This window comes from Zalophus californianus, chromosome X, assembly GCF_009762305.2.
Source record: "Zalophus californianus isolate mZalCal1 chromosome X, mZalCal1.pri.v2, whole genome shotgun sequence".
Lineage (NCBI taxonomy): Eukaryota > Metazoa > Chordata > Mammalia > Carnivora > Otariidae > Zalophus > Zalophus californianus.
Genome location: NC_045612.1, coordinates 111,891,040 through 111,918,471, shown reverse-complemented (window position 1 = coordinate 111,918,471; position 27,432 = coordinate 111,891,040). Strand labels below are relative to the sequence as shown.

The 27,432-nt window shown below is 36.0% G+C and overlaps 1 protein-coding gene across 5 annotated transcripts in view; it reads left to right on the top strand.

The window, feature by feature from the left end:
- The window catches only part of CNKSR2 (connector enhancer of kinase suppressor of Ras 2), a 278,274-nt gene that overhangs the window by 33,932 nt on the left and 216,910 nt on the right, over positions 1-27,432 (top strand). For all 5 annotated transcript variants that reach the window (XM_035725691.1, XM_035725694.1, XM_035725693.1 and 2 more), the window contains exon 2: positions 24,071-24,234. In XM_035725691.1, the coding sequence (XP_035581584.1) occupies positions 24,071-24,234 (164 nt within the window). The remainder of the gene's footprint in view (positions 1-24,070; positions 24,235-27,432) is intronic.

Genomic DNA, 27,432 nt, shown 5'->3' with positions numbered 1-27,432 from the left:
GTTGGGTCCCTGCTGGAGGAGCAGTGGCCCGACTGGGCCGCGGATCACAGTTTACGGCCACCCCGAGCTGAGAGCCCGCGCCTCGGCTCCGTCTCTGCAGCCGGCTTCCCCGCTCCGATACCTGGGAGCTCTGCCGCACTCAGGCACCCCCGGTCTTTCTGTGACCCCAGGGGTCCTGAGACCACACTGTCCCGCGAGGGTTCCACCCCCCACTTAGCCACTGGAGCGAAGTCCCTCAGCGGTGCCAACTTCTAAAAGGTCCGATTTTGTGCTCCGTGGCTCTATCACTTGCCAGAAGCGGCGGAGGCCCCCTCCCCCGCCGTCTACCCTTCCGAATATCGCCTCAGTTTCACTTCTCCGCACGTCCTACCTTCCAGTAAGTGGTCGCTTCTCTGTTCAGAGAGTTGTTGCTACCCTCTTCTTTGATCTGTTGAGTTCGTAGGTGTTCAGAATGGTTTGGTCCCTATCCAGCTGAATTCCTGAGACCAGACGAAATCCAGGTCTCCTACTCCTCCGCCATCGTCCTCCGCTCCGCTCCATGAGGTTTAATATTTTTAAAGAATACAGTGTTGATATAATTTTTCTATTTTTAATCTAGCAACTAATCTGGAATTTTAATGGCAAATGAGCATATAGATTATAGTATAACATTTTACAAATAAAAATATATTTTTTGGTATCCCAGAACATGAAAATGGTTGACATTTAGTTAGCTCTTAAATATTTATGCTAAAACAGAAGATCATACTAAAATAGTAGACAGTGAAATTTTCATATTTACTTGACTATTTAATTTATTGTGCTTGGTTTACCATTCTATTTATGTTTAGGACATAATTCCTAAATTAATCTTTGAATCCTTAAGCTAGTGATTGAGTATATCAATCATCAAGCCTATAAACCTATGGAAAAAAATGAAGAGCCAGGAAAACACTGAAAAAGAAAAACTGTTAGGGGATTAGCTCTACCGGACATTAAAACATTATAAAGCTCCTATAGTAAAAACAGCATGGTGCTGCCCCATGAATAAACAAATATACCAGTGGAATAGAATAGAAAACCTAAACTAGGCCCCAGCATATGCAGAAATTTATATGATAAAGGTAAAATTAGATTCATATGTCATACCATATACAAGAATAACCTCCAAATGAATTATGAATCTAAATGTAAAAAACGAAACCGCACAAGTAGAGCGAAACCAGGATTTTAGCCTCGGTGTACATTTTTAAAGAAAATTTCCATATAATAGGGAAATTTTCCTTTTAAAATGGCACATTTCCCCCCACATTTTGCAGATGTCATAATTGGCAGGTAACAGGCATAGTGGAAATCTTTTCTCCTTCAGTATTGTCAATCTTCTAACCCAGTACATGTATTTTCTTTTTTAAAACATCACTACCAAAACTATGAATTCATACTGATACTACTTACTTACAATAGACTCATTCCCAATGACCAGTATAGATTTATATACATCAGCAACTCTACCCTCAATTTTTTTTTTACATGAACTTTTGTATCAGCTTATCTAACAACATGAAATATCAAATGCAACTCATGGTGAGACAGGAAATGTATTTTAAATTCTGCTGTGACTATGGCTAATGAGGGTAGAGTTGAATTACAGAGAAAAGGGAGTTAACTGGTGATTTGTTTTAGAAGGAGAAACTCCATAAAGTTTAAAGAAATCTCCCAAATTTAACTTGTAATCTGTTGAATTTTGAAATAAAGCAAAAGAGATGTTCATTATGCAGACATGTAATTGAGTACCTTCTGTGAGCTAAGTCCTGCTCTGGAAATACAAAAATGGTGTATGTAGTCCTATAGCTAGTCTTACTAAGTATCTGAAATTAAATGTAGAGTCATATCCTAGGGGTCATTATATTGACTCCAGTATATGACTTTACATTCATTATACAGCTGCTGCATTTTACTTAAACCACATGCTGCTTGCCATAACAAGGGTTAAATACAATGGAATATCACTCAGCCCATCAAAAAGAATGAAATTTTGCCATTTGCAGAGACCTGGATAGAGCTAGAGAGTATTATGCTAAGCAAAATAAGTCAGACAGAAAGACGAATACCATATGATTTCACTCATATGTGGAATTTAGGAAACAAAACAGATGAACGTGTGGGAAGGGAAGAAAAAGAGAAGGGAAGAGAGGGAGGCAAACCATAAGAGACTCTTAAGGACAGAACAAACAGGGTTGTTGGATGGGAGGTGGGTGGGGGATGGAATAGATGGGCGATGGGCATTAAGGAGAACACTTGTGTTGAGCACTGGGTGTTATATATACGTGATGAATCACTGACTTCTACTCCAGAAAGCAGTATTACACTATATGTTAACTAACTAGAATGTAAATAAAAATTTGGAAGAAAAAAACTATAAAAATAAAAAATAAACTGTGATACATTTTAACTGCTTCCAGAAAATAGCATTATGTAACATACTATTCCACATAGGGTCTTTCTTGGCAACTTCTATATTCATAAATAGGAACATGCGGCAACATATACTAAAGTCAACTAGATTGCAAGATTAGCTTAATTGGTTGAAGAATCAGTGCACTTAATCACTACCTTTCAAAGAATTTGCTTTGAAAGAAAAGACTGATTTCTGGGATCCACATGCAAGATGCAACACACTTCTGAAAAACCAGTGGCTCACTAGAGCTTAGCTTCTTAAAGGAGTAAAGGGAGGAAGAGGAAAGATGAGATTTTTATCAGAAGCTAGGGCTCATGTGTGTACTTTGAAAAAGTCCTCTAAGTCTCTTTTATCAGAAAAATACTAAATTTTAACATAGCTGTATTTGTCATTTTTCCCCCTTCTATGGCTAGTTGGTGTTGTATCTTGCTTTGGAAGACCTTTTCTATCCCACTATTTTTAAATCTTTTCCTATATTTTGTTCCACTATATCCATTTTTTTGAACCTGAATTTAGCTTTTCAATATGAAAAAAAAATTTTTTAAGTACAATACATGAAGTAGGGGGTGTGACTTTATATTTTTACCAAATGGATAGCCAGTTGTTCTAACGCAACTTATTAGCTAGGATGGTCTCTCTTTTCCTCTCATTTAATTTAATTGCCAACTTTATAAAAAATTAAAATGATAACCTCAATCATGTAAACTAAAATTCATATGGATAGGTCTGTTTATGGATTTTCCTTTTGTGTTTTATTTATCTAGTTTCTTTCAGTGCGATTAATGTTGCTTTCTAGAACATTTGTTGTCTGAATGGCAACCCCCCCACCATATTATAGGTTAATTTGGGGGAAAAATTCATATCCCATTCAAAATTGGTTCTTCATATCCAGGAATGTATATGTCCTCTATTTACTTTGATCTCTTTTTATAGCCTTCAGTGAAATTTGATAGCTTTTTAATAAATAAATACATTTCTTTTTAGGTTTATTCCTAGGTAGCTTGTTATTTTTATTCCTATTGTCAATGGAATTTTTTTCATTGCATTTTCTATTTGGTTTTGCTGTGAGTAGGGAAGTTATATACTGGTCTGGTATTTGGCCACTTTAATAAACTTGTTTATTAGTCTAATAATTTTTCAGTTCATTTTCTTGAATTTTCTAAGTAGACAAACCTATATATGTTGAAAGTTTTTTCACTTACTATCTCTAACCCTTCTTTTTCTTTCATTTTCATGTTGGCTAGGGCCACTGCTCAATGTTGAATATTCTTGACCTTAGTGAGAATGCTTCTTGAGTTTCATTTTTATATTGATCGTATTATTATGAATTGTTCTAAATGTGTCTCTGCATTTAATAAGGTCTGGTTAATTGATATATTAAGTTTAAATTTATAATAAATTTTCTAATTAAAAGATTATCCCATTATAAATCCTAACAATTGGTTTAGAAAAGTTAGTTTAAGGAAATGATCATTAATGGTCTCTGAGGCTTAAGGATTTTGCTTCCCATCTTCTAGGAAGCAAATTTATGTTGAAGATGATTTATACATATTTTCACTTAGTTTATCAAGTAAGTGGCTTTCAGATTTTAGGTGTAAAACATTGAATTCTATTTTGAGTTGATTTCAGTTTATATGTATTGATGATATACCATTAACATTTAAGTTATTGAACCATTAGGGCCCCTAACCATGTGCCCCCACTATTATGTAGAAAGTTTCTGAAAACTGTTTTTTGTATTCCTCTGGAAGTTTATAAAGTAAACCCCTGAGAGTTAAGTGCAGAGTTGAGACCATTGGACTACTCTCTCCCTCCATTCTTTTGTGTCAAGGCTAGAATAAAGAAGCGATGGGAGTAGGAGAGTTAGTGTCATGTTTTTCTTCAGTTTATGGAAATAATGATTTGAAGTACAAGCTTGCAATCTTCTTGAGATCTTCTAAGTATGTGAGGAATATTAATCTTATTACCATGTAAGGCCTGCTTTTAAAAAAGAAAAGAGAAGTGTTGTCTGTGTTATCCTCCATTTTTTTTCTTAATAATCAAAGTGTGTAAGAACCATAGTTGAAAAATGTCATTGTTTCTGCTTCTCATTGGAACCCTTTATGATTTTGATTTTTGTGGCTTTACTAGGTCATAGTCATAGACTAACTCTACTCTTTTCCCATCTCATGGACTCTGCCAAGGCTTCTATCTGTGGAATGTGGATTAGAAATTTATTATTTTCTAAAATAAATCTAAGAGCTATAAGGTATTTTGAAACAAATGTAAAACTGTAGTTAACATTATACTCTTAAAAATTATTAGAAGGTTGAAATGTACGATAAATAAATAAATCTAATTTCAGAAAAATGACCCTAATTTAGGTGTTATTATCTGCCTAAGTTTGAACTGGTTAACCTTAAGGCTGGACTACATTGTACGTGTTGGAGAAAAGATGTCATAGTAAAGCACTGGGGTAGTTATCATAGACTCACATGGGCCATATTTTGTTTCAGAGAGGACCACTTTCTCCAGGTTAGTTCTATTCTGCTTCCTATGGTAGGCTTTTATCATTTTCAGTTTCTTTTTCTTTTTTTCCCCTGTTGCTGTGTTCTTATAAGATATCACCAACTACATGCCTCTCCTATTCAAGCAAAAATAATTTTGGTTGTTTTTTTCTTCCCTTTTGACAAAGGTCGAGATTACCATGAAACTAATGAAGTCAACTCTTTTTATATATAATGCTTTCTTGGGATGACATGACTCAGTTTTTAATAGAAATGCAAGGTTCCATTTTGAATTCTTTACCTTTTTTTAGCTTATAGCTTTGGGAGGTCAGGATCAAGAATGCTTTGTTCATAACTAGTGGTGTCCAAAACTTTCACGGGAATTTAAAGTTGCCTTTATCATTATTGAATGAATCACACTCTTCCAAAATGACTTTTAATCTGTGATGCTGTAACTAAAGAGAACGTGTTTTGTAGGAGGCTGCTGACAATAAAAAGTAATTGTAGGTTTTCTTGCATTGTTATATATTTTAGTATATTTCATATTTTCTTCATTCAAATGTGAAATTCTTATTTGCGCTAGGTTCCTTCAAAAAAAATTCCATTTCTGGAATTAAGTAGCCTGCTGTTTAAAGTTATGAATAACAATCTATTGCCTTTGGGAAAGGAGCCGTTTTGACTCAACTGTAAAATTAAAAGAGACAATGTTAATCTTATACACTTGGAAATATCTACCAATATTTTTATATCTTTCACCAGCATTATTTGTAATGCTTATTACAATTAATTTTACTTTTTATAACATTTGCAGAACAGTGCGGGAAATAGTTCTTAGTTTGTGGCTACTCAAGATGACTCTTGGTCCTTAGTTCCTTTCACAAGTTGATTTACAGCTGTCTGGATTATAGGTCTGTGTTGCAGTCAATGGTGGTATATTTGTATATATGCAAATCTTGAATCCCTTGGGGTCTTTCCATTGAAATTCACCAATGGAGAGACTTGAAATTGGATTGAAATAAAAGCTTGATAAAAGATTGTTTGCACAGCTGCTTTCAGGCAGAGGCCTGAGTCTCATAGAAGGATGAGAGAATACACTCTTGTTGTCTTAGCTCAGAAGTTTTGGGGTAACACTTGGCATAATATAAAGTCATATGTGTTGGGTTTTTGCCCTTTCTCTAACCTCCCCAACCCCCACGTTCTTTTTTTTCTTTCTCAGTCTCCTCTCCCTAGAAGAGCTAATCATTTATTCTTTGTGTCTTGTAGAGGTAATTTTTTTAAAAAACTGTCTTCTCATATCTAGGGATCTTAAATTACATTTCATGTTAGACAGTTTTTCAATTCTAAGAACTGAGTGAAGATGATGTCCATGTGTTTTTTCTTCTTATAAACTGCTGTCTATGAAACTAGGCTTTTGAGCAGTAATTTAATCAGGAGAATCACGATGACATTAACCTCCATTAACTGTTGGATTGCCAACAATATGAATCTAGGATTAAATTATGACTTGGAACTTTGTAAATGTCATCTAAAAGTTAATTCTTAAATTCCTGGCAAGCACTTACAGTCTGCTAAGAAACAGATGTTATGGAGGTTAATTTGCGACTAGAGAAGCAATGTTGTCTCTGCAGTAGGAGTGAATGCAAGAGTTTTTTTAAAAGTAGGCCTGTCAAACTGTTAGACACAATACTAGCAAGGCCCTGAAGTCCTCCTACTTTCTTTCTGTCTCGTATGTATGTATGTAGGACTTTTTTTCTCCTTTCTAATTTTCCAGTATTTCTGATTCTGACCCACATGAAGGAATTTGTGGAGTCTGAAGGGAATACAGGGAAAGTAGTGCTTACTGATACCCTTGTCCAGTTTGGCAAAAGGAGAAACTCCACTTCCTAACAGACTGTGATTGCAGTAGAATGCTATCATAATGAAGGAGAATTTTACTGAACAGAGAGAAATTATGAGCAATATTGGAAGAGTCTCATATTTTAGGAGCTCTTTGAGAAATGCTTAATAATAACAGAACATGAGTTTGTATTATTTGTGGTCTCTTTTCCTTTATTTTTGAAGAACTTCCACTGCACTCTTTTGTATTTGATAATAGTTGTTATGGATGAGACTAATTGTGCTCTTTTAGCCTGATTAATTTCTCCGTGGACTTTACATTTTGGAAAATTAGGAAGTTTTCTAAATACACATCCTTAAAACATGCAATTAGGGATTTATTTAAATAAGTACAATTACAATTAGTTTGGAATAGCCTTTTTTCTTTTCACTTAGTTAAAATAGTATGTCTAGCTTATAGTGTGAGAAATTTCTTTCTTTGTGGTTTATAAATTTATGATGAATATTAGTTGATCCTTGGGTATCATTATAAATGTGTTTCCATATTGGAACTGGTAAGCCCATAAAGAACATGACTAGAGGGGCCCATGGGTGGCTCAGGTGGTTGAGTGTCTGCCTTTGGTTCAGGTCATGATCCCAGGGTTCTGGATTGGGTCCCGCGTCGGGCTCCCTGCTCTGCGGGGAGCCTGCTTCTCCCTCTCCCTCTGCCACTCCCCCTGCTTGTGATCTCTCTTTCTCTCTCTGTGTCAATTAAATAAATAAAATATTAACAAAAAAAGAACATGACTAGATATTTTGCAGCATAAACCTACTTGTATCTATGTGTATTATCAGTCATCATGATTGTCCTGTTTGATAATGACCTCATCACTTGTTGAAAAAAATCAAGTCTCTTTTTGCCTCTGTCTGACAAACATTGCTCTGGTAATGGCCATTGTTACTTGGGAGATTGTTAGAAATACAAAATCTCAGGCCCCATGCCAGACCAACTGAATCAGAATCTACATTTTTTAAAAGATTCTTATTTCTTTATTTGAGAGAGAGAAAGAGAGCACGAGCAAGCAAGCAATCACACATGCCTGAGCACAAGTGGGGGCAGAGGGGGAGGGAGAGAGACAAGCCAACTCTGAGCTGAGCTGAGCAGGGAGCCCAAGCCTGGCTCCATCTCTAGGACCCTCAACTGACTGAGCCACCCAGGCACTCCCAGAATCTACATTTTAATCAGATTCTCAGATGTTTTGTGTGCACATGAAATTTGAGAAGCAGTGGAAAACTGGCATTGTTTTGAATTATAATAGAATTATTTTGAAGAGGTGTCAGGAATTTTAGGGGGAAAAGTCTGCCCCTCCAAGTAACCTATTTCCCTAGGTCAAGTAAAATTTACATCATAGACTAATAAAAATTATTTGGCTTTAATATAACTATATATGCTATTACATACTGATTTCATGAAGGAAAATTAATACAAAATTCAATATCACTATATATTTCCATTAGACAACCTAGAAATGGCTGTCAAATAAATGTAGGATTCTTTTTTTTCTTGAAAATAAATCCTTATGAATACATTTTTCTTAGAGTTATTTATTTTAGAAAGAAAGGGAGAGAGTGTGTGTACATGCAAGTGCACACAGGGAGGAGGGGCAGAAGGAGAGGGAGAGAGAAAATCTCAAGCAGACTCCCTGCTGAGCATGGAGCCTGCCCAGGGGCTTGATCTCACAGTGCTGAGATCATGACCTGAGCCAAAATCAAGAGTTGGACAGTCAACCCACCCAGGCACCCCAAATCCTTATGAATACATTTTTACTTTGTGTTAAAAGGCCAAAATTCATACCTTTATTTTAATTTTAATTTTAAGTAAGACTAAGTGATATAAAAACATTAGATGGAAAATACATGTTCACTGAAAATTAAATTGGGCTTAATATTTTAGAACCTGTTTTAGGAGACATAAAGATTTTAAAACACCTAAGGTTTCTTTTTTGCTTGACCCTGTGATATTATTGAATAGTTAATAATGCTGACATTGATTTATAGTGAGAAAGTGTGTATGTATGTGCATGTGTGTGTGCGTGTGTGTGTGTGTGTGTTTGTGTGCAACAGTAAAGGAAGCTCCAAACAGTGGATATGAAATGCTGAAAAAGATTTGTTTTGTATTAAGGGACAATTGTAGGAGATGTGTTGAGATTAGGTTTAATAGTGGTTGGCACCCTTTGTTACTTCAGTTACTTTTATGCTAGAGTTTTCTTTTGTGGAAGTTACTTCAGTCAGAATTCATGAGTTGCATATGTCTGAATTAAAATGATCAGGTGTAACTTCTAAAAGCAGTTTTTATCTATTACCATACTGTTTTCTAAAATCACCATTTTAAAAGATGTTTCTACCTTATCACATTTTCCTATTGATTTTTTTAAGGATTTTTTTAATTAACATATAATGTATTATTTGTTTCAGGGGTACAGGTCTGTGGTTCATCAGTCTTACTGATTTTTATTTGTTATTCAGGAGACCATGGATTTAGTTTTAAACAACATAGGTTCTACTTGTAAGTCTTTTCCTTACCTTCTTTTACCAGGAGAGTAAGAGTGGTATAGATGAGCACAGAGGAATAACATGGTCAAAGAAAGGTCATGTTTGGGAAAGCTGCATGCTTCAGCTCACATAGCTGAAATGGCAGACAAAGTGAAGGTGCTGACCAGGAAAATGAGTTCTTGCCAAGAATGATCCTTTCTTTGGCAAAAAACAAAGTGGCTTCAAGTCACTGTTCTACACATTGAAGCCAGAGAGCTTTTTAGAACACAAGTCTGAACACAACCTTCAGTCATGGTGGCTTTCTTTCAATGCCCCACACTCCATCCTGTCTCCTACCCCTGTGTCTTTGCTGTTTTCAGAGTCTAATGCTCTTCCCTCACTCTTTGCCTTATAACTCCCACCTCTCCATATCTCAATTCTTGCCACACTTCTCCCAGAAAACTTGCTCTTGATCTGTCCCATTTGATCAAATCCTCCAATTATAGGCTTTTGGAGCACTTTCTGTCCCTTCAATTTACTTGCTGTGGTTACTTGTGTGAATCTTTACTCGTAGTTTTTTCCCAGTCAGCAAGTAGCTCAGTGAAGGAAGAGACCATGTCTGTTTCTGCTCACTGTTTTATTCATACTCCCTGAATTAATGCTTACTTCATAACTAGGCATTTGATAAATATTTGTTGAATAAATGGAAGCTGATATCAGGAATTGGAAAAGCACTGGGGTAGAGATCCTGATATAGGGGACAGGAAGAGGGGAGGGATTCCATAGCTCAGTAAGCTAGCTGGTAAGATTTGAAAGTCATGTAGAGGTCTGTGCTGTGGTGGAAGTATAAGGAATGGACAGTTTACTGATTTAGGAAGCTGATTTAAATCTGAAGAAATCATGAGTACTAAGGAAAGACAGGGGCTGAAATAAACCAAGATTGGATGTGTCTCCAGAAGAAAAGTTGGAAGTTTTCCCCTTTACAATGGCAAAACTCCAGGGTTGTCTCCACCACCAACTCTACCTCCTACCACCCCCTACGAGAGACAGCCCCCTTCTTCCCATGGGCATATCCTCCCTGCAGGAAGGGACTCTGTCCCAGCATTCAGACAAAGATGACTGATTAATTCTTTGTGCTACTATTCCTTCAAAATTTATCTGGATGGCATTTGGATACAAAATTCTTTTTTTCCCCTCTTGGTGTGTCTAATATATGATTTTTTATAAAATTTAAAATTCACACATTGCTGAAAAAATTTTTGGCATGCCTTAACATTCAGCAATGTTGTTTAGATATTAAATGAAAACAGCAAAAAAGATGGCAGCTGTATTAATAAGTCCCATTGTGATTAGGCAAATTATAATTTTTTTAAATAGTCTCTATGGCCAATGTGGGGCTTGAACTCCACCCCAAGATCAAGAGTTGCATGCTCTACAAACTGAGCCAGCCAGGCATCCTTAGGCAAATTATTTTCCATGATGAATTTGCTTGGGTGAGATATCATGTTGATGAGTTCCATGTAAGATTTACTGAATTTAGTGAATCGTCGGCTTTGATGGTTTCTTCATCGTCTATAAAAAAGGGAAATTGTGTTTCTGTTAAAGAAATTTGATTATAGGGCGCCTGGGTGGCTCAGTTGGTTAAGCGACTGCCTTCAGCTCAGGTCATGATCCTGGAGTCCCTGGATCGAGTCCCGCATCGGACTCCCTGCTGAGCAGGGAATCTGCTTCTCCCTCCCACCCTCCCCCCTCTCTTGTGGCCTCTCTCTCTCTCTCATTCTCTCTCTTTCAAATGAATGAATAAATAAATCTTTTAAAAAAAAAGAAATTTGATTATACCTGGGCATAGCATGTATAATCATATATAAAATAGTAATTTACACCTATGGTGTTCATATACCCATAATACCTCCCCAAATGCCTAAATCTAAGTAAAATTTGAAAGTAGCAAATTTAGGCTATTTAAGATTAATCTGTTAACTCGTATTTTTCTCATTGTGGTAAAATAAACATTGAAATTTTAACTGTAAAGTACACATAACATTGAATTTATTATAAGTAATTTTTAAGTGTATAGTTCAATGATGTTTAAATGCATTCACATTGTTGTGCTACTGTCCCCACCATCTATCCACAGAACTCTCTTCATTTTGCAAAGCTGAAACTCTGTACCCATTAAACACTAACTCCCCATTCCCCCTGGCAACCACCATTCTACTTTATGTCTTTATGAATTCCAGGTACCTCATGTAATTGGAATTGTACAGTATTTGCCTTTTTGTGACTTGTTTATTTCACTTAGCATAATGACTTCATGGTTCATCTGTGTTACAGCATGTGTCAGAATTTTCTAGCTTTTTAAGACTGAAAAATAATTCCATTATATCTATATACACGCACATACACCCTATGTGTTGTTTGTCCATTCGTCTGTTTGTACTTCCTTTCGGCTGTTGTGAATAATGCTGCTGTGAACATGGGTGTACAGATATCTTTTCAAGACCTTGCTTTCAATTCTTTTGGATGTATATCCAGAAGGGGAATTTCTGGATCATATAGTAGTTCTGTTTTTAAATTTTTGCTTTGAGTAACTATATGATATTGTTTTTCATAGCAGCTGCACCATTTTACATTCCCACTAATACTGTACAGGAGTTCCAGTCTATTCACATCCTTGCCAATGCTTGTTATTTTCTGAGCTTTTTTTGGGGGGGGGTGTTTGTTGTTGTTTGGATAGTAGCCATCCTAATGGGTGTGAGGTGGTATCTCATTGTGATTTTGACTTGCATTTCCTTAATGATTAGTGATGTTGAGCATCTTTTCATGGGCTTATTAGTCATTTGTATATCTTCTTTGGAGAAATATCTATGTAAGATTTTTTGTCATTTTTAGTTGAGTTGTTTGTTTTCATTGCTGTTGAAATGAAATTACAGGAATTCTTAATATATTCTCAATATTAGTCCCCTGTCAGATTTACGATTTGCAAATATTTTCTCCCATTCGGTGGGTTGCCTTTTTTCTGTGTTTGTTTGTTTAAGATTTTATTTATTTATTTGACAGAGAGAGAGAGAGGACAAGCAGGGGTAGCGGTAGAAGTAGAGGGAGAAGCAGACTCCCCGCTGAGCAAGGAGCCTGATGCGGGGCTCCACCTGAGCCAAAGGCAGACTTACATGGAACTTAACCAGCTGAGCCACCCAGGCTCCCCTTTTCTCTGTTTATAGTGTCCTTTACTGAACAAAAGTTATTAACTTTAATAAAGTTCATTTTGTCTATTTTTTTTCTTTTGTTTCCTGTGACATACTTTTTAAAATCAAAATCTGGGGGCACCTGGGTGGCTCAGTCATTAAGTGTCTGCCTTCAGCTCAGGTCATGGTCCCAGGGTCCTGGGATCGAGCCCCACATCAGGCTGCCTGCTCCGCCAGGAAGCCTGCTTCTCCCTCTCCCACTCCCCCTGCTTGTGTTCCCTCTCTCGCTGTGTCTCTCTGTCAAATAAATAAATAAAATCTTTTTAAAAAATAAAATAAAAATCTGTAAACATGCTTTTCAAGATATGAAGTATGGCAATATGTGGCTTTTCTTTTTTAATAAGTAGGCTCCTTGCCCAACATGGGGCTTGAAGTCATGACCCTGAGATCAAGAGTCACATGCTCCACCAAACGAGCCAGCCAGGTACCCTAGGACTCTTTCATTTTAAATTGTCATTATATTGAATAAATACATAGTATGCATCTCCAAAACATTTTAGGCACCTTTTGACAAACTATCAATTTTCTAAAGACGATTCAAACACAACTCACCTATTTATTTCTTACCATTACAAAAGAGAAACACTGTTAGCTATTTTCTCCATAGAATTATAACCTCTGTTGATAAATTGTAACCTCTTTAAAACCAGTAAATACAAATATTTTTTATGATAACAAGTTGTTATTTGGTGTACAATATAATATAATTTTTGGAAAAAATATAATTCAGAAGTGCTGTAAAAAGCACTCCAGTGGGAATTTGTGGTTGTATTTACTCAAACTGTTTATTGAAGGCAGTGTTCTTTATATCACACAAGGATTTCTTCCCTTAAGAAATCTTTTTTTCTGGTTTTAGTATCAGGAATGGATGAGTTTCTCTGAAAAACTGGCTTGCTTTTATCTAATGAATGTTTTTAACTATGTACCTAATACTGTTTTCCTCTTTATCAGGTAGATAGTTTGCAGCCAGTGTTCTAGCTCTTCCCACACTTTAGCAAGTGCCATGTTCTTCATTGGTATGAATTTCTTACATTACCATTATTTCTGGCTCCCATTTTATGACTAATGGTATTTTCCTTTAACTATTTTACTCATCTACTTTTAATTTGTGTTACCTTTCTGAATTGTGCGTGGGTGGGTATGTAAACAACATATTTAAATCCATTTTGATACAAAGTGTAATTTAGATACATGTTCTTTAAAACAATGTATTTATAGTTTTAAATAGAAAATGAAAAATATTTTTGGCGTAACATCTTTTGGTATGGTACAGATGATCAGTTTGGGAACAGTCCTTTTGAGGACTGGAAACAACCCTTTCCACCCTTCACCACCTTCCTCTAATTTAGCTTAGGCTTTAAGGGCAGGGATTTGGAGTCAGACAGACCTGGGTTTAGACCTTGCCTTTCTATTTATTAAGCTGTGGGATCCTGGGTTTGGTCTCTAAATCTCAATTTTTTATCTGTAAAATCAAGATAACAATATGTAATTCTTTTTTTAAGGTTATGGATATTTTTTTGCCACTTATTTATATTTATTTATTTATTTATTTATTTTTAGTTTTTGATGTAGTGTTCTATGATTCATTGTTTGCGTATAACACCCAGTGTTCCATTCAGTACGTGCCCTCTTTAATACCCATCACCAGGCTAACCCATCCCCCTACCCAACAATATGTAATTCTTAAGGTTGTTCTAAGGATTAAATGAGAACATATTTGTGAAGTACTTGAAACAGTGCTTGGCACACAGCACAAAAAATGAGTGAAAGGTATTACTGTTGATCAGCATCAATTCTTCCATTTGGAAATAATGGAAGATTATTGCCAGCTTAGCATTTTCTAAAAGAAATTAGGACAGAGTAAATGAGAAAAGGCCCAGAAGAAGGCCCAAAAGAAAAGAATTATCCTTCTTTTCTCTATTTTATTTGGTTTGATTAGGAATCCTCATGAAAAGAAATCATATACTATTTGTTATAGAGCAACTGTTTGCTTGTAGGAGGAGGGTGGCTGAAGGATGGCATTGAGGAACATAGGAAGAGTTCTCAAGTGAGCAGGTAGTGCATCGATATCAGTGACATTGCTCCTTTCATTCATTTTAATGCAACCTCAGATCAGATGTCAACCAGGTGCCATACATTGTGTTCAATTCATCAGGGTATATTAGCGTGGAATTTGGTCCTTGGTAGGTTTTTTTTAGAGTGGGGGAGGGAGAGGGACACAGAGAATCTCAAGCAAGTGCCACACCCAGCATGAGCCTGACGCGGGGCTCTATCTCACAACCCTGAGATCATGACCTGAGCCAAAATCAAGAGTTGGACACTTAACTGACTGAGCCACCCAGCCCCCCCCCCCGCCCAGTCCTTGGTAGTTTCAAGTAATTTCTTTCATGTAGGTCTGGAAGAGTATGATTTTATTAGCCACTGTGCTATGTTATCCCTTCTTCATTTTAATAACTATATGTTTCAGTCAAGCTCCATTTACTTTTTTGTAAGCATATAAATACATTTTATTGTTCAGATATATTTTTTCAGTCTTGAAATAGTCTGATGTAGTCAAAATAGATTGAACTTCAGAATCCTCTGGGACTAAGTTTTAATCCTTGCTCTGCCAGTCACTTACTGCCAGTCAATCTACTTACTGTGTAGATTTAGGAAGCTACTTAATTTCACAAAGATTTTATTCCTTCATCTCTAAAATTGGTATAACAGTAGTCCCTTTGACCTGTCATGACACCTCCCTATCCACTCTCCAGTCCTTACCAATACCACATAATCTCCCCAAAATGTATTCCACATGCAAACCCTCTACTTTCTCACCTGTCAACTCTATGTCCTGTATGACTTCTGTTTCTATCATTATAATACTCTCTGGTTAAAGTCACTGATAATCTCCTAATTATCAAATTCATAGTGGGCTTTAAACTCTAGTAATCTTTTTTTTGTTGTTTTTTGTTTCTGTTTTGGTTTGGTTTGGTTTTGGGTTTTTTTTACCACAGTCCTTTACTGCCAGTCTTGAAACATTTTCTTCCATTGGCTTCCATGACACCACCCTTCATTTTTTTTTCATTCCTCTCTGGCTGTACTTCCTTAGTTTTCTTTGTAGGTTTGCCTGTAACAAGCCTTTCCATTTTGGGGTTTCTTAAAGTTCAGTTCTAAATCCTCTTTTTGCTCTACTCATTTTCCCTATTTAGTCTCAGTAACACTCATGGCTTCAGTTGTCTACCTAGATGCCAGTGACTTTCAAATATATTTCTCCAGAGCAGACCTTTATTTTTGACTGACTACTCAACATTTCTACCTGCCTGTCTCAAAGGAACTGTAACCTCAGTATGTCCAGAAGAGAGCCAGCTACCCTAAACTACTTCTGCGGTGTTTCCATCATCTCTGAATAATGCCACCATTAATCCATTTCTGTAATCCAGAAATATAGGCATCATCTCCCTTCCCCTGGCCACCCCTCCGTCACCTCTAATCCAGCATCAACTCCTGCATGTTTTGTCTTCTTTCTAGCCTTCTCTTCCTTTCCTGCTATTGTCCTTGGACAAACTAACATTTGATAATTACATTATTTCAAATGTCACCCAACCTGCATGTCTTGGCAGCCTCCAATTCATTTACTATACTACAGCTGGAGTAATGTTCACAAAACACAGAACACTTTTAATGCTGCCTGTTTCAAATCCTTTGATACCTTCTCATTGCTCTTGGGTCACACTGCATCATCTTGCCCCAGGCCCATCACTCTAACCCTATCCTGTTCCATTCTTTTCTCTGTATTTTGGTCACACAAAGTTCTTTCAGTTTTTCCAATGTGCAGTGTTCCTTTTTGTAGCACAGTCTTTGCATATGTTGTTTCTTTTGCCTGCAGTGTCCGCTCCTCCCCTTTGCCTAGTTAACAATTTTTAAGCTTACGAATCATAATGTAGTCATCGATTCCTCAAGTAAGTCTTCCATTCCTGACTTGTCACCTCAGCATAGGGTTAAGTCTCCTTTTTTGTTTCTCACAGCACAGCGTATTTTTTTTCTTCATAACAGTTATCATGGCCTATATTTATACATCTGTTTTTATCAATTAAATGATTAATGATTGATGGTCATCTTCAGTATTATATAAACGCCATAAAGTCAATGGCCATGTCAGTCTTTGCTCAGCATTTGATTCCCAGTGCTTAGCACATAGCAGTCACCTTTGTAAATATTGATTAAATGAAAGACTGACTGATTATGTATCAGATGCTCTCTGTGCTCAGTGCTGTATGAAGGAGTCAGTGATGCTGCCCTTCACGGTTCTCTAATCTGTTGGGGGAATAAGACACTAATACAAAGATTATAACAAAACAGCATGAGTAATAAGTGCCATAAGTATAAAATCCATAGATATACAGAGAAGAGAGATCCATCAGATTTAATGATCAAGACCTAACAGGATTTCAACAACTAAATATGTAGAATATGTAAGTATTCTGGGTAATATGAACAATCACATTAAGGAAATAGTTGAGTTGTTCAATTTGGCTGCAGCGTAGGATATATGAATGTGTAAGAGAGAATGTCAGAAAAATAGTTTGGGGCCTGAACTTGGAGGTTCTTGAATGTTGGAATGAAAGATGTAAGGCTTAAATGGACTTAAGCTTCCTTAAACATAACAAAAAATAAAAAATGATGGTCTATTAAGTTGTAAAATGAAAGATATCTCTAATCTGTAGGTTTGCAACTAATTCCTTACGCTTGGTCTACCTATGATTCTTATTAAAGTCATTTTTCTGTTAATACAATATTCTTAGCAAAGACTGTGAAGACTTGCAAAGAAATAGTTTCAGTGTTACTTAAAAGTATGTGAAATGGACTGTTAATTTGAGGGAGAAAATGTTATCTTTGAAAAATGTTGTATGTGAATTCTTAAGTATGTAATAGCTTTAGGCTTCATGATAAAAACCAGTCAGTCTTTGTTTACTGAACATGTCATTAAAATCATTTTAGACTTTGTTTTTTTTTTATTTTTTTATTGTTATGTTAATCACCATATATTACATCATTAGTTTTTGGTGCAGTGTTTAAAAGATGAAAGTGTAGAATAATTGCATAATATTTAGAATTTATTTCATGTTTACTTAAAGAACATTTAAATGCTTGTAAGTGGGCCACCTGGGTGGCTCAGTCGGTTAAGCGTCTGCTTTTGTTTGGCTCAGGTCTTGATCTCAGAGTCCTGGGATGAGCCCATGTCAGGCTCCACGCTCAGCAGGGAGTCTGCTTCTCCCTCGGCCTCTCCCTCACCTCCCCTTGTGCACTGTCTCTCTTTCTGTCTCTCTCTCTCTCAAATAAATCTAAAACAAACAAACAAAAAAACCAGAGCTTCTAAGCTGTACTAAAAATCACTTTGAGAAGAACTGATTGTCCAGCCGCTTTACCACATTCTGGATACAAAACCTTAAAAATTAAAAATTATAAAACCATTCAAACATTGTTTTGTGTGATGTGCATTTTAAGGTTGCCGTCTCAGATTACCAGATACCACTATTTTAAAACTGAGCAGTTTTAAGCAACTTGATAGTATATCCGTGGGTTACTTTGTCCTCTTCAGTTGGCCTTGATGTAGTGTTATCACTGGATATGTTTTAAGGACTTTCTTGTGAATATTCTGATTTGATATGTCATAACAAAAACTTAATTTTTATGTAGTCAAATAATTGTCTTTACTGTTTCTGGCTCTGGTTTGATACAGAACCTAGATTTCTTCTAATACCTTTTTATTTTTTTAACATTAAATCGTGACTATATTAGGTGGTTGGCACTGTCTCCTGGTTTCAGTGCTGATTAAGTTTTCTTCTTTACTTTTGTTTTCTTTTGGTCATTTTGTAGGGAGGGGAGTTTTAAACCAGATATTTTTTAGAAATTCATTTTGAAGTTGCCTGGCATTTAAAATCTACTCTGGTTTAAAATGAAGAACCAGGAACAGATTGTAAGGAAGCTGAATTATTTTGCAAAATGGAACAATTGCATATTGTTACCCAGTCAGGATTTTTTTTAGTCTCTTAAAGACAACATTAAATTGTTAGAGAAACAAAGTAGGTCTGAGAAGAGTAGAAATGATGATGATCAGCGTAGTGAGGTTTGGGCTTCTCAGAAGTCTTCCAGAGACTACAGGCAGTGATTGGTTTTCTAATGCATCAGTCTACACACCCCATATCCTATACAGCTTCATAGGGAGAATTCTGTTTATAGCCTTTCAGCTCTGCCAATCAACAGAGCAAAGGAGTCTTTTCAAAGGTAGTTAAATGCATTGGTGTATACACTGCCCCAAACTTAGTAGGTGCTTAATAAATAGATGCTGAATGGAATGCTGGAAACATTGTTCCCTGGTCTGCGTCTTTTATATCGAACACCATGAGAAAATGTCAGAAGGAAAATTTTTCAATGAAATTTTGAGTTTAATAGTATATTCCAAATGTTTGTTGCCTGGAATTCATTTGTAACTGAGAAAAAAATTTTTAATTAACAGAATAAAATTGAGTTTTTTGGTGTTAGAGTTGTAAACATTTTAACACATGTGTAGAATTATGTCACCAGCACACCACAGTCATGATAAAAAACAGTTTTATCACCCCCAAAAAACTCCCTCCTGCTGCTTAGCCTCTTCACATTCCCAATCCCTGGCAACTAATAATCCGTTTTTTGTTGCTTTAGTTTTGCCTTTTTCAGTATGTAGTATAAATGGAATCATTCAATAACTTCTTTCAGAGTTGCCATTTTCACTCAGCATAATACCTTTGAGATCCATCCACGTGTGTATATCAGTAGTTCCCTTTTTATTGCTGAGTAGTATTTCGTGGTAGGGATGCCCCACAGTTGGTTATTCTTGTTATGTTGTTTCTCAGTTGTTAAAACAGATACTGCCTTTTTTTTATTGTTGGAATTTAGAATTGTCTAGTGGCATAGGTGTTTTTGAAGAAAACTTTTCCTTATTTTTTTTTTGGCTGAACAAAATATAAACTGGAATATAATTAAAAGCACAGCAAAGAGTAAATACATTTTTACTTACCAAGTAAGAGTGATGTGCAGCTCATCTCTGAATTAAAGCAAGAATTTATAAGGCTATATCATCCGAGAACTATATGGAAATTGTTAAATTTTTAACTACATGGGTTCTAGAGCAAAAATCTCATTTTTCTAGAATAGTTCAGGAATTTGTTTTATTAAATATTCTGGGAATCTGTAAAGTAGCTTGTATATTTATATAGGTTAGCCAGTTTTCCAATAATTAGAATACAGTAAAGTCATTTAGTGCCAAAATGCTATTGAATATAATTTCATACTTTTCAGATGGTTTAGGAAGTATCACAAGATCTTAAATAGGAATTGTCTTTTGCTAGATCATTTATCATTATATATCATCCTGTGCATAGAAGAAAAGCATGGTTATATGAGCTTTCTGGCTGTTTGTAATGTAGAAAATGCTTTTATTGTCTGTAGTAGTTGTTGCAATTAATACACAAATGCTAACTGATAATAACATCCAAGACCCCTTCCCCTCAAAAAATGTCTTAAAAATAAGAAAAAAGATTTTTGAATTTTAACCTTTTGTCAGGAAGATTCCTTCACATTTTTGAATTGGGAAATGGCTTAATCAAAGAGTGTTTTTAGAGATCTGACTGTGATAGACTGGACAGACTGATGCCAGGGGGAGCAGATGGGCATCAGGGCAGGCTGTACAGCATGAGTAAGTTGGTGACAATGAGATCAGAAATGAAAGGACAGAGCAAGAGCTATTTTGAATGAAGAAATTATGTTCCTCACTAACTGACAAGATAAGAGATTAAATTGGGGGATCATCTAAGATGGTTTTGAGACTAGAAAAATGGTGGTAGAAATAGAGAAATAACTTGCTTAGGGAGAATGAGATTGTAAATGAGGCAATTGAGTCTGGTGTGATTTTGGTCATTGATGATCTTGGAAAAAAGCAGTGTCAGTGAAATAAGGGGACTGAAAACTACATTAAAATTAAGACCTTCTGCCTCGAGTTATCATTCACGTATTTGAGTCCAGCAAAAGGATATCGGATTAATATGTGTTCATCTTAATTTCCTGACCTTATTTTGCAGAAGTGACAAAAGTCCTCATAAATCTTCATTTGTTGATCTTTGTAATTCACAGTAAATAGTGGCAACAGAACTCTAACAAGAATTTACATTTTTATTTTTTGCTTTAAATATCAGTGTTCTGTTTATAGATAAGAGTACATGTAGTATGTATAAAATGGTGTATAAAGTAAAATTTCCTGGAGTAGGGATAGAGTCATCTTCTTAATACCATTTTAAGTGGGTTTTTAAGATTTTGAACATTAGGATGCCTGGGTGGCTCAGTTGGTTAAGTGTCCAACTCTTGGTTTCGGCTCAGGTCATGTTCTCCCAGTCCTGGGATCCAGCCCTGAACTTGGGCTCTGCACTCAGTGCAGAGTCTGCTTCAGATTCTTTCTCCCTCCCCCTCTGCTCCTCCCCGCTCACGCATGCTCTCTCAATCTCTCTCTCTCTCAAATAAATAAATAAAATCTTTTTTAAAAAGATTTTGAACATTAAATATAGTAATTTGCACCTTTCATATCTACTTCCACATATAGTGGATTAATTTATTTTACTCCTTTTGTAATATTGTTGATTTACTGGAAATTTGTGCATCCTTAGGACATCTCTCAAATGTCATCATTTTGTAAATGTTTCATTATTTTTGGAACATCTTTCTAGATCCATGATTATGTTCATTCCTCTTCCCTGCAGATGGTGGAAAGCAGTATAATTCACTGAAAGAGTCAGAGGCACATGTCATAGTAATGATTTCAAGCCTTCATTTTAATTGTTTTAAGGCATGGTTTTAGACAAAAAAAATGTATATAGTTTAATGTTTCATTTGACAAAAGTGCACAATTTTCTTCATGGTACACTTGTGTGGTTTTTAGAGTATGGATCAAAATTTATTTTCTGTATGTTTTCTTAAGAATAATAGCAATTTATAAGTGGAGGTTATAAAATTTACTTATAATTATTTAGAACATAGGTCAACTTAGGGTAAAATTTGGTGGAAAGTAAAGAAATAATTTATGCCACATGAAAGCTTTAAAAAAGAGGTAGATAATAACACTTTTAAAATCTGGTATATATTTGTTCCCATTTTATCTATTGAATAAATGTTACCTTGTTGAAGACTAGTCATAATCACCAAAGAATTTCTCATTCTTGAAAATGGGACAGCTCTACTTTAAATAAAATAGTGTATTAGTGAGTGAGAAGGTTTTTTTTTTTTAAAGATTTTATTTATTTATTTGAGAGAGAGAATGAGAGATAGAGAGCACGAGAGGGAAGAGGGTCAGAGGGAGAAGCAGACTCCCCGCTGAGCAAGGAGCCCGATGTGGGACTCGATCCCGGGACTCCAGGATCATGACCTGAGCCGAAGGCAGTCGCTTAACCAACTGAGCCACCCAGGTGCCCGAGTGAGAAGGTTTTAATTGTTACATGTATGCTGTGTAGTTCCTAGAATCATGAAGTTCAGGCCTTTAGCCCAATAATATAATGTATTCATTTTTGTGATTTTTGTAGATGGCTTTTTGGACCATATTTTTTCCATATACAGATTTGAGATATTGATTTTGACCTTTCAGTCAAAACGACAACTCTAAAATATTATAAGGTCATTTATTATTTATAATTCAGGTAAGAAAAAATGTATATAAAAGTACCTTATAGTTCATAAATATGTATATTGATACAAAGTGACATTATTATAATTTTATAATATCCTAGCTGTATATTTGCCATATATTTTACATTTTAAATATAGGAGCCAAGATATTGCCTATATTATGGGGTAATACACCTTGATAGTTAAATTAGGCACCAATTAATGAGATCTTTCCCTTATTTCTGCCACAGATTACGTGACTTGGTCTATAACACTAATGATGCTGGTGGAATTGGTGCTGTAAGAGATCCTTTATCATTCCTTTACATAGAAGAATCATAAGAAAAATCAACTCAAAATAATAGCATTCTGTCTCCTATTATTCTGCAATGTATTAAGACATGAGTGCCTCAAAATGCCATGTACCAAATGTTTTTTCCCTCCACTCTTATTTTTAGATTTAGCTCTTATTTAAAATGTTCCTGATTTTCTCTGACCAGGTGATATAGCATAAAAAAACATGTCTGATTTGTTCATTTTACCCTTATTGAGTCCTATTCTGTGTTAGTCACTGTGCTAAGCCCTGGGTTTTCATTAAGAAGACACAGTCCTCAACTTCAAGGAATTTCTAAGCTATTTGTTGGGCATACAGAGATGGGAACAAAATATAATACAATGTGGGCATTGTTGTAATGGAGGTCTGTAGTGTAGAGTGGGAGATTGGGAAGCGTGAAGTGTGTCTGGAATAAGTTTTTATAGGAAGGCAGGGTCCAGATCAGGAAGGACCTTGAACACTGTATAAAGTAGTTCAGATTTTATTCTATCATAAATATGAAGAAACTGAGAAGTTTTGAGATAAAGAATGACATCAGAATTTTTACGTTGGGAGAGATGAATTGGAGGGGATAGTGACTCGCAGCAGGAAACCCATAATACTGCTTTAGTCTAAACTAGAGATATTTATGGCCTGATTTAAGATTAAGACCTTTTAGTTTTTGCTAATTGCCTCATTTTCTTGGTGCTCCTCACTTAAAAATCTGGAGCGAACTAATCTTGTTAGTCCAGTTCACCATTGGTTCATCATTTTTATCAGGTTATTTCATAGGCAGTTGAAGCTGACCCAAACTATAGCCTGGCTATTCACTTATGGAAGTGCCCTGAGTAATCTTGAAAAATGTATCCACTCTGGATTCCACTTTTGAATTTGGGTGAAATCTAAATGTTAGTGGATTAGGGAGTACATTACAGGTGGGGTAAAAAGGTAAGGAGCTTGGCTCTGAAGGGACTAACAAACTAGTGGGGGAATACAGGATCAAAGAAATCAAGGAAAGGTTTTTGTTTTGTTTATTAAACTGGCAGATGTTCGAATACTGGAGTCAGTGGCTAGGAAATGGTTGAAATAAAGAGAGTGTTTAATTTTTTTAATTGCTGAAGTAGTGTTAAGGTGGCAGAAGATGGGATTCCAGAGCACAGGAAGATTGATTAGTCTTGTACAGGAAGGAAGGATAACTCTCCCTCTGCAGTGGGGTTAAAGAAGAAAGGAGGAGTGAAGTGTAGGTAAGTTTAGAAGTGGGGAGAACCTCTTGTTAACACACTTTATGAAATAAGCAGCAAAGAGAACTGCTTGAGAAGTGAGGTAAAGATTTCCAACAATTGCTGAGGAAAATTCAGATAGGAACCTAACAACTAAGGAAATAATGAAGTGTCTTTTTTTCCTCCTGCAGTCCATATATTGGTTGGAAAAAAAGTGGATGATTGAACTAGTCCAGAGTTGAAACAGACTTAACCTGTGACTTGGAAGGAGTTAATGCTTATTTTATTTTATTTTTCCGTTTGTTTCGTTCAACTCTTTTTTCATTCTGGTCTTCCATATTTTTCTTCTGCAGGTCTGGATGACTGTTTGCAGCAGTATATTAAGAATTTTGAAAGGGAGAAGATCAGTGGAGACCAGCTGCTGCGCATTACGCATCAGGAGCTAGAAGATCTGGGGGTCAGCCGCATTGGCCATCAGGAATTGATCTTGGAAGCAGTTGACCTTCTGTGTGCACTGGTAAGGACATTAACTTGGTAGGAAGGGAAACTTGTATTACTTCCGTTTAAATTTTTTTCCTTTCTTAGTTTCTTTCCTTCTTTTTCTTCTCTTTTTAAGAATAATAAATTGTGTAAGTAGGAAAAACTCCCCTAATTCTCAACTAACTGGAAGTGGTATTTTCCTCCTTTATTAAATTTGGTATGTTATATAGTGCCAAATTAAAAATTAAAGACGCTTATAACTCAGCTGGTGACATTACATTTAGTTACTTCAGAAACTTGTCTTAGAGTGTTCACAGCATCATTTGGGATATACAGTTGTATACAATCAGTTAAAAAGTCCATTCCCTTCTAAAAGTTTTGATTTACTAACATAAATATTAAGAAATCCTATTTTAGAAAAATCATCCTTAAAATAATCAAATTATTTGAATATTCTAAATGTATACATCCAATAAAAATTGAATATTGTACATTATATGGTTACTTTTGTCAACATACAAGAGAAGTAAGTGTCAAAATAATCCTGGAAGATTCTGATAATACATTAAATATTCTGAAAGGAACAGAGTTTTTTTTTTTTCCATGTTAGGTAAGATGACACCTGATTGGTTTTAACTTCTTACAGATATTTGTAAGGGGGCTAGAGCTACACTGAGATAAAAACATCAGTCATGTAATATAATAATCTGTGATTTAATTTTGGCTCAGTCAGTTACTGACACTTTTGGGCAATTAATTTCATCATAACCTTGGTTTATTTAGTTATTTTTATTATTTTTATTTTTTTAAGATTTATTTCTTCGAGAGAGAGAGGAGGGGGGCAGAAGGAGAGGGAGAGAAGTAAAGTCCCCACTGAGCATGAGCCTGATGCAGGGCTCAGTCTCACAACCCTGAGATCATGATCTGAGCTGAAATCAAGAGTCGGACACTTAACTGACTGAGCCACCCAGTAGCCCCACCTTGATTTTTTAATATAAAATGGAGATAATAACAATTGCCTCTTGGAGGTGTTGTGAAAAGCAAATGAGATGGTATTTGTGTGGTGCCTGATTCAGTGCCTGGCACATAGTAGGTATTCAATAAGTAGTTAACTATTAAGATGATGATAATTAACAAGAAATGAGTAGATAATTATATATAATTCAAGAATCAATTAATACACTCAGAACTTGTGTGTCAGATGTAAGATGTAGTTCCTGCCCTCTTGGAAAGCCTAAGGAAGAGGGAGTGACACAGAAATAATCACAATACTGTAGTATAAATACAAAAATAAAAGTATGAACTAAGTATCATGGGGACACAGAAGGGAAAATAACTAGCTTTGACTATGATAGTTGGGTTCATATAGCAAAAGAGGTGATATTTAGGGAGCCTAGAGGAGGATGAGCATGTGTTAGGAAGAACAAGAGGGAAGGTAGATAAAACAACCCATACACAGGCACACAAAATAAAGAGCATGCCTGGTGGGTTTAAACAATGGTTAGCTATTTTACATGACAAAAATACATGGAAAACAGTGGCAGAAAATTAGGCTTTAATTTTTAATATGTAATGTTAGTCACCATATAGTACATCATTAGTTTTTGATGTAGTGTTCCATGATTCATTGTTTGCATATAAATATTTGGCTTTAAAAGAGAATAGGCCAACACTATATAAAGTACCTAAATATCATGATAAGAGATTTGTACTTTCGAGTGTGGGTATTGGAGAACCATGCAGGAATGATCAAATACTTGTTTTATATTTTTTATTTTTTATTGTTATGTTAATCACCATACATTACATCATTAGTTTTTGATGTAGTGTTCCATGATTCATTGTTTGTGCATAACACCCACTGATCCACGCAGAACGTGCCCTCTTTCATACCCATCACCAGACTAACCCATCCCCCCACCCCCCTCCCCTCTAGAACCCTCACTTTGTTTTTCAGAGTCCATCGTCTCTCATGGTTTGTCTCCCCCTCCGATTTACCCCCCTTCATTCTTCCCCTCCTGCTATCTTCTTCTTTTTTTTTCTTAACATATATTGCATTATTTGTTTCAGAGGTACAGATCTGTGATTCAACAGTCTTGCACAATTCACAGTGCTCACCATAGCACATACCCTCCCCAATGTCTATCACCCAGCCACCCAATCCCTCCCAACCCACCCCCACTCCAGCAACCCTCAGTTTGTTTCCTGAGATTAAAAATTCCTCATATCAGTGAGGTCATATGATACATGTCTTTCTGTGATTTATTTCACTCAGCATAACACCCTTGAGTTCCATCCACGTCGTTGCAAATGGCAAGATCTCATTCCTTTTGATGGCTGCATGATATTCCATTGTGTATATATACCACATCTTCTTTATCCATTCATCTATCGATGGACATCTTGGCTCTTTCCACAGTTTGGCTATTGTGGACATTGCTGCTATAAACATTAGGGTGCACGTACCCCTTCGGGTCTCTACATTTGTATCTTTGGGGTAAATACCCAGTAGTGCAATTGCTGGATCGTACGGTAGCTCTATTTTCAACTGTTTCAGGAACCTCCATACTGTTTTCAAGAGGGGTTGCACCAGCTTCCATTCCCACCAACAGTGTAGGAGGGTTCCCCTTTCTCCGCATCCCCGCCAACATCTGTCATTTCCTGACTTGATAATTTTAGCCATTCTGACTGGTGTGAGGTGGTATCTCATTGAGGTTTTGATTTGGATTTCCCTGATGCCGAGCGATATTGAGCACTTTTTCATGTGTCTGTTGGCCATTTGGATGTCTTCTTTGGAAAAATGTCTGTTCATGTCTTCTGCCCATTTCTTGATTGGATCATTTGCTCTTTGGGTGTTGAATTTGATAAGTTCTTTATAGATTTTGGATACTAGCCCTTTATCTGATATGTCATTTGCAAATATTTTCTCCCATTCTGTAGGTTGTCTTTTGGTTTTGTGGAATGTTTCTTTTGCTGTGCAAAAGCTTTTTATCTTGATGAAGTACCAAGAGTTCATTTTTGCCCTTCCTTCCCTTGCCTTTGGCGATGTTTCTAGGAAGAAGTTGCTGCGGCTGAGGTCGAAGAAGTTGTTGCCTGTGTTCTCCTTTAGGAATTTGATAGACTCCTGTCTCACACTTAGGTCTTTCAACCATTTGGACTCTATTTTTGTGTGTGGTGTAAGGAAATGGTCCAGTTTCATTCTTCTGCATGTGGCTGTCCAATTTTCCCAACACCA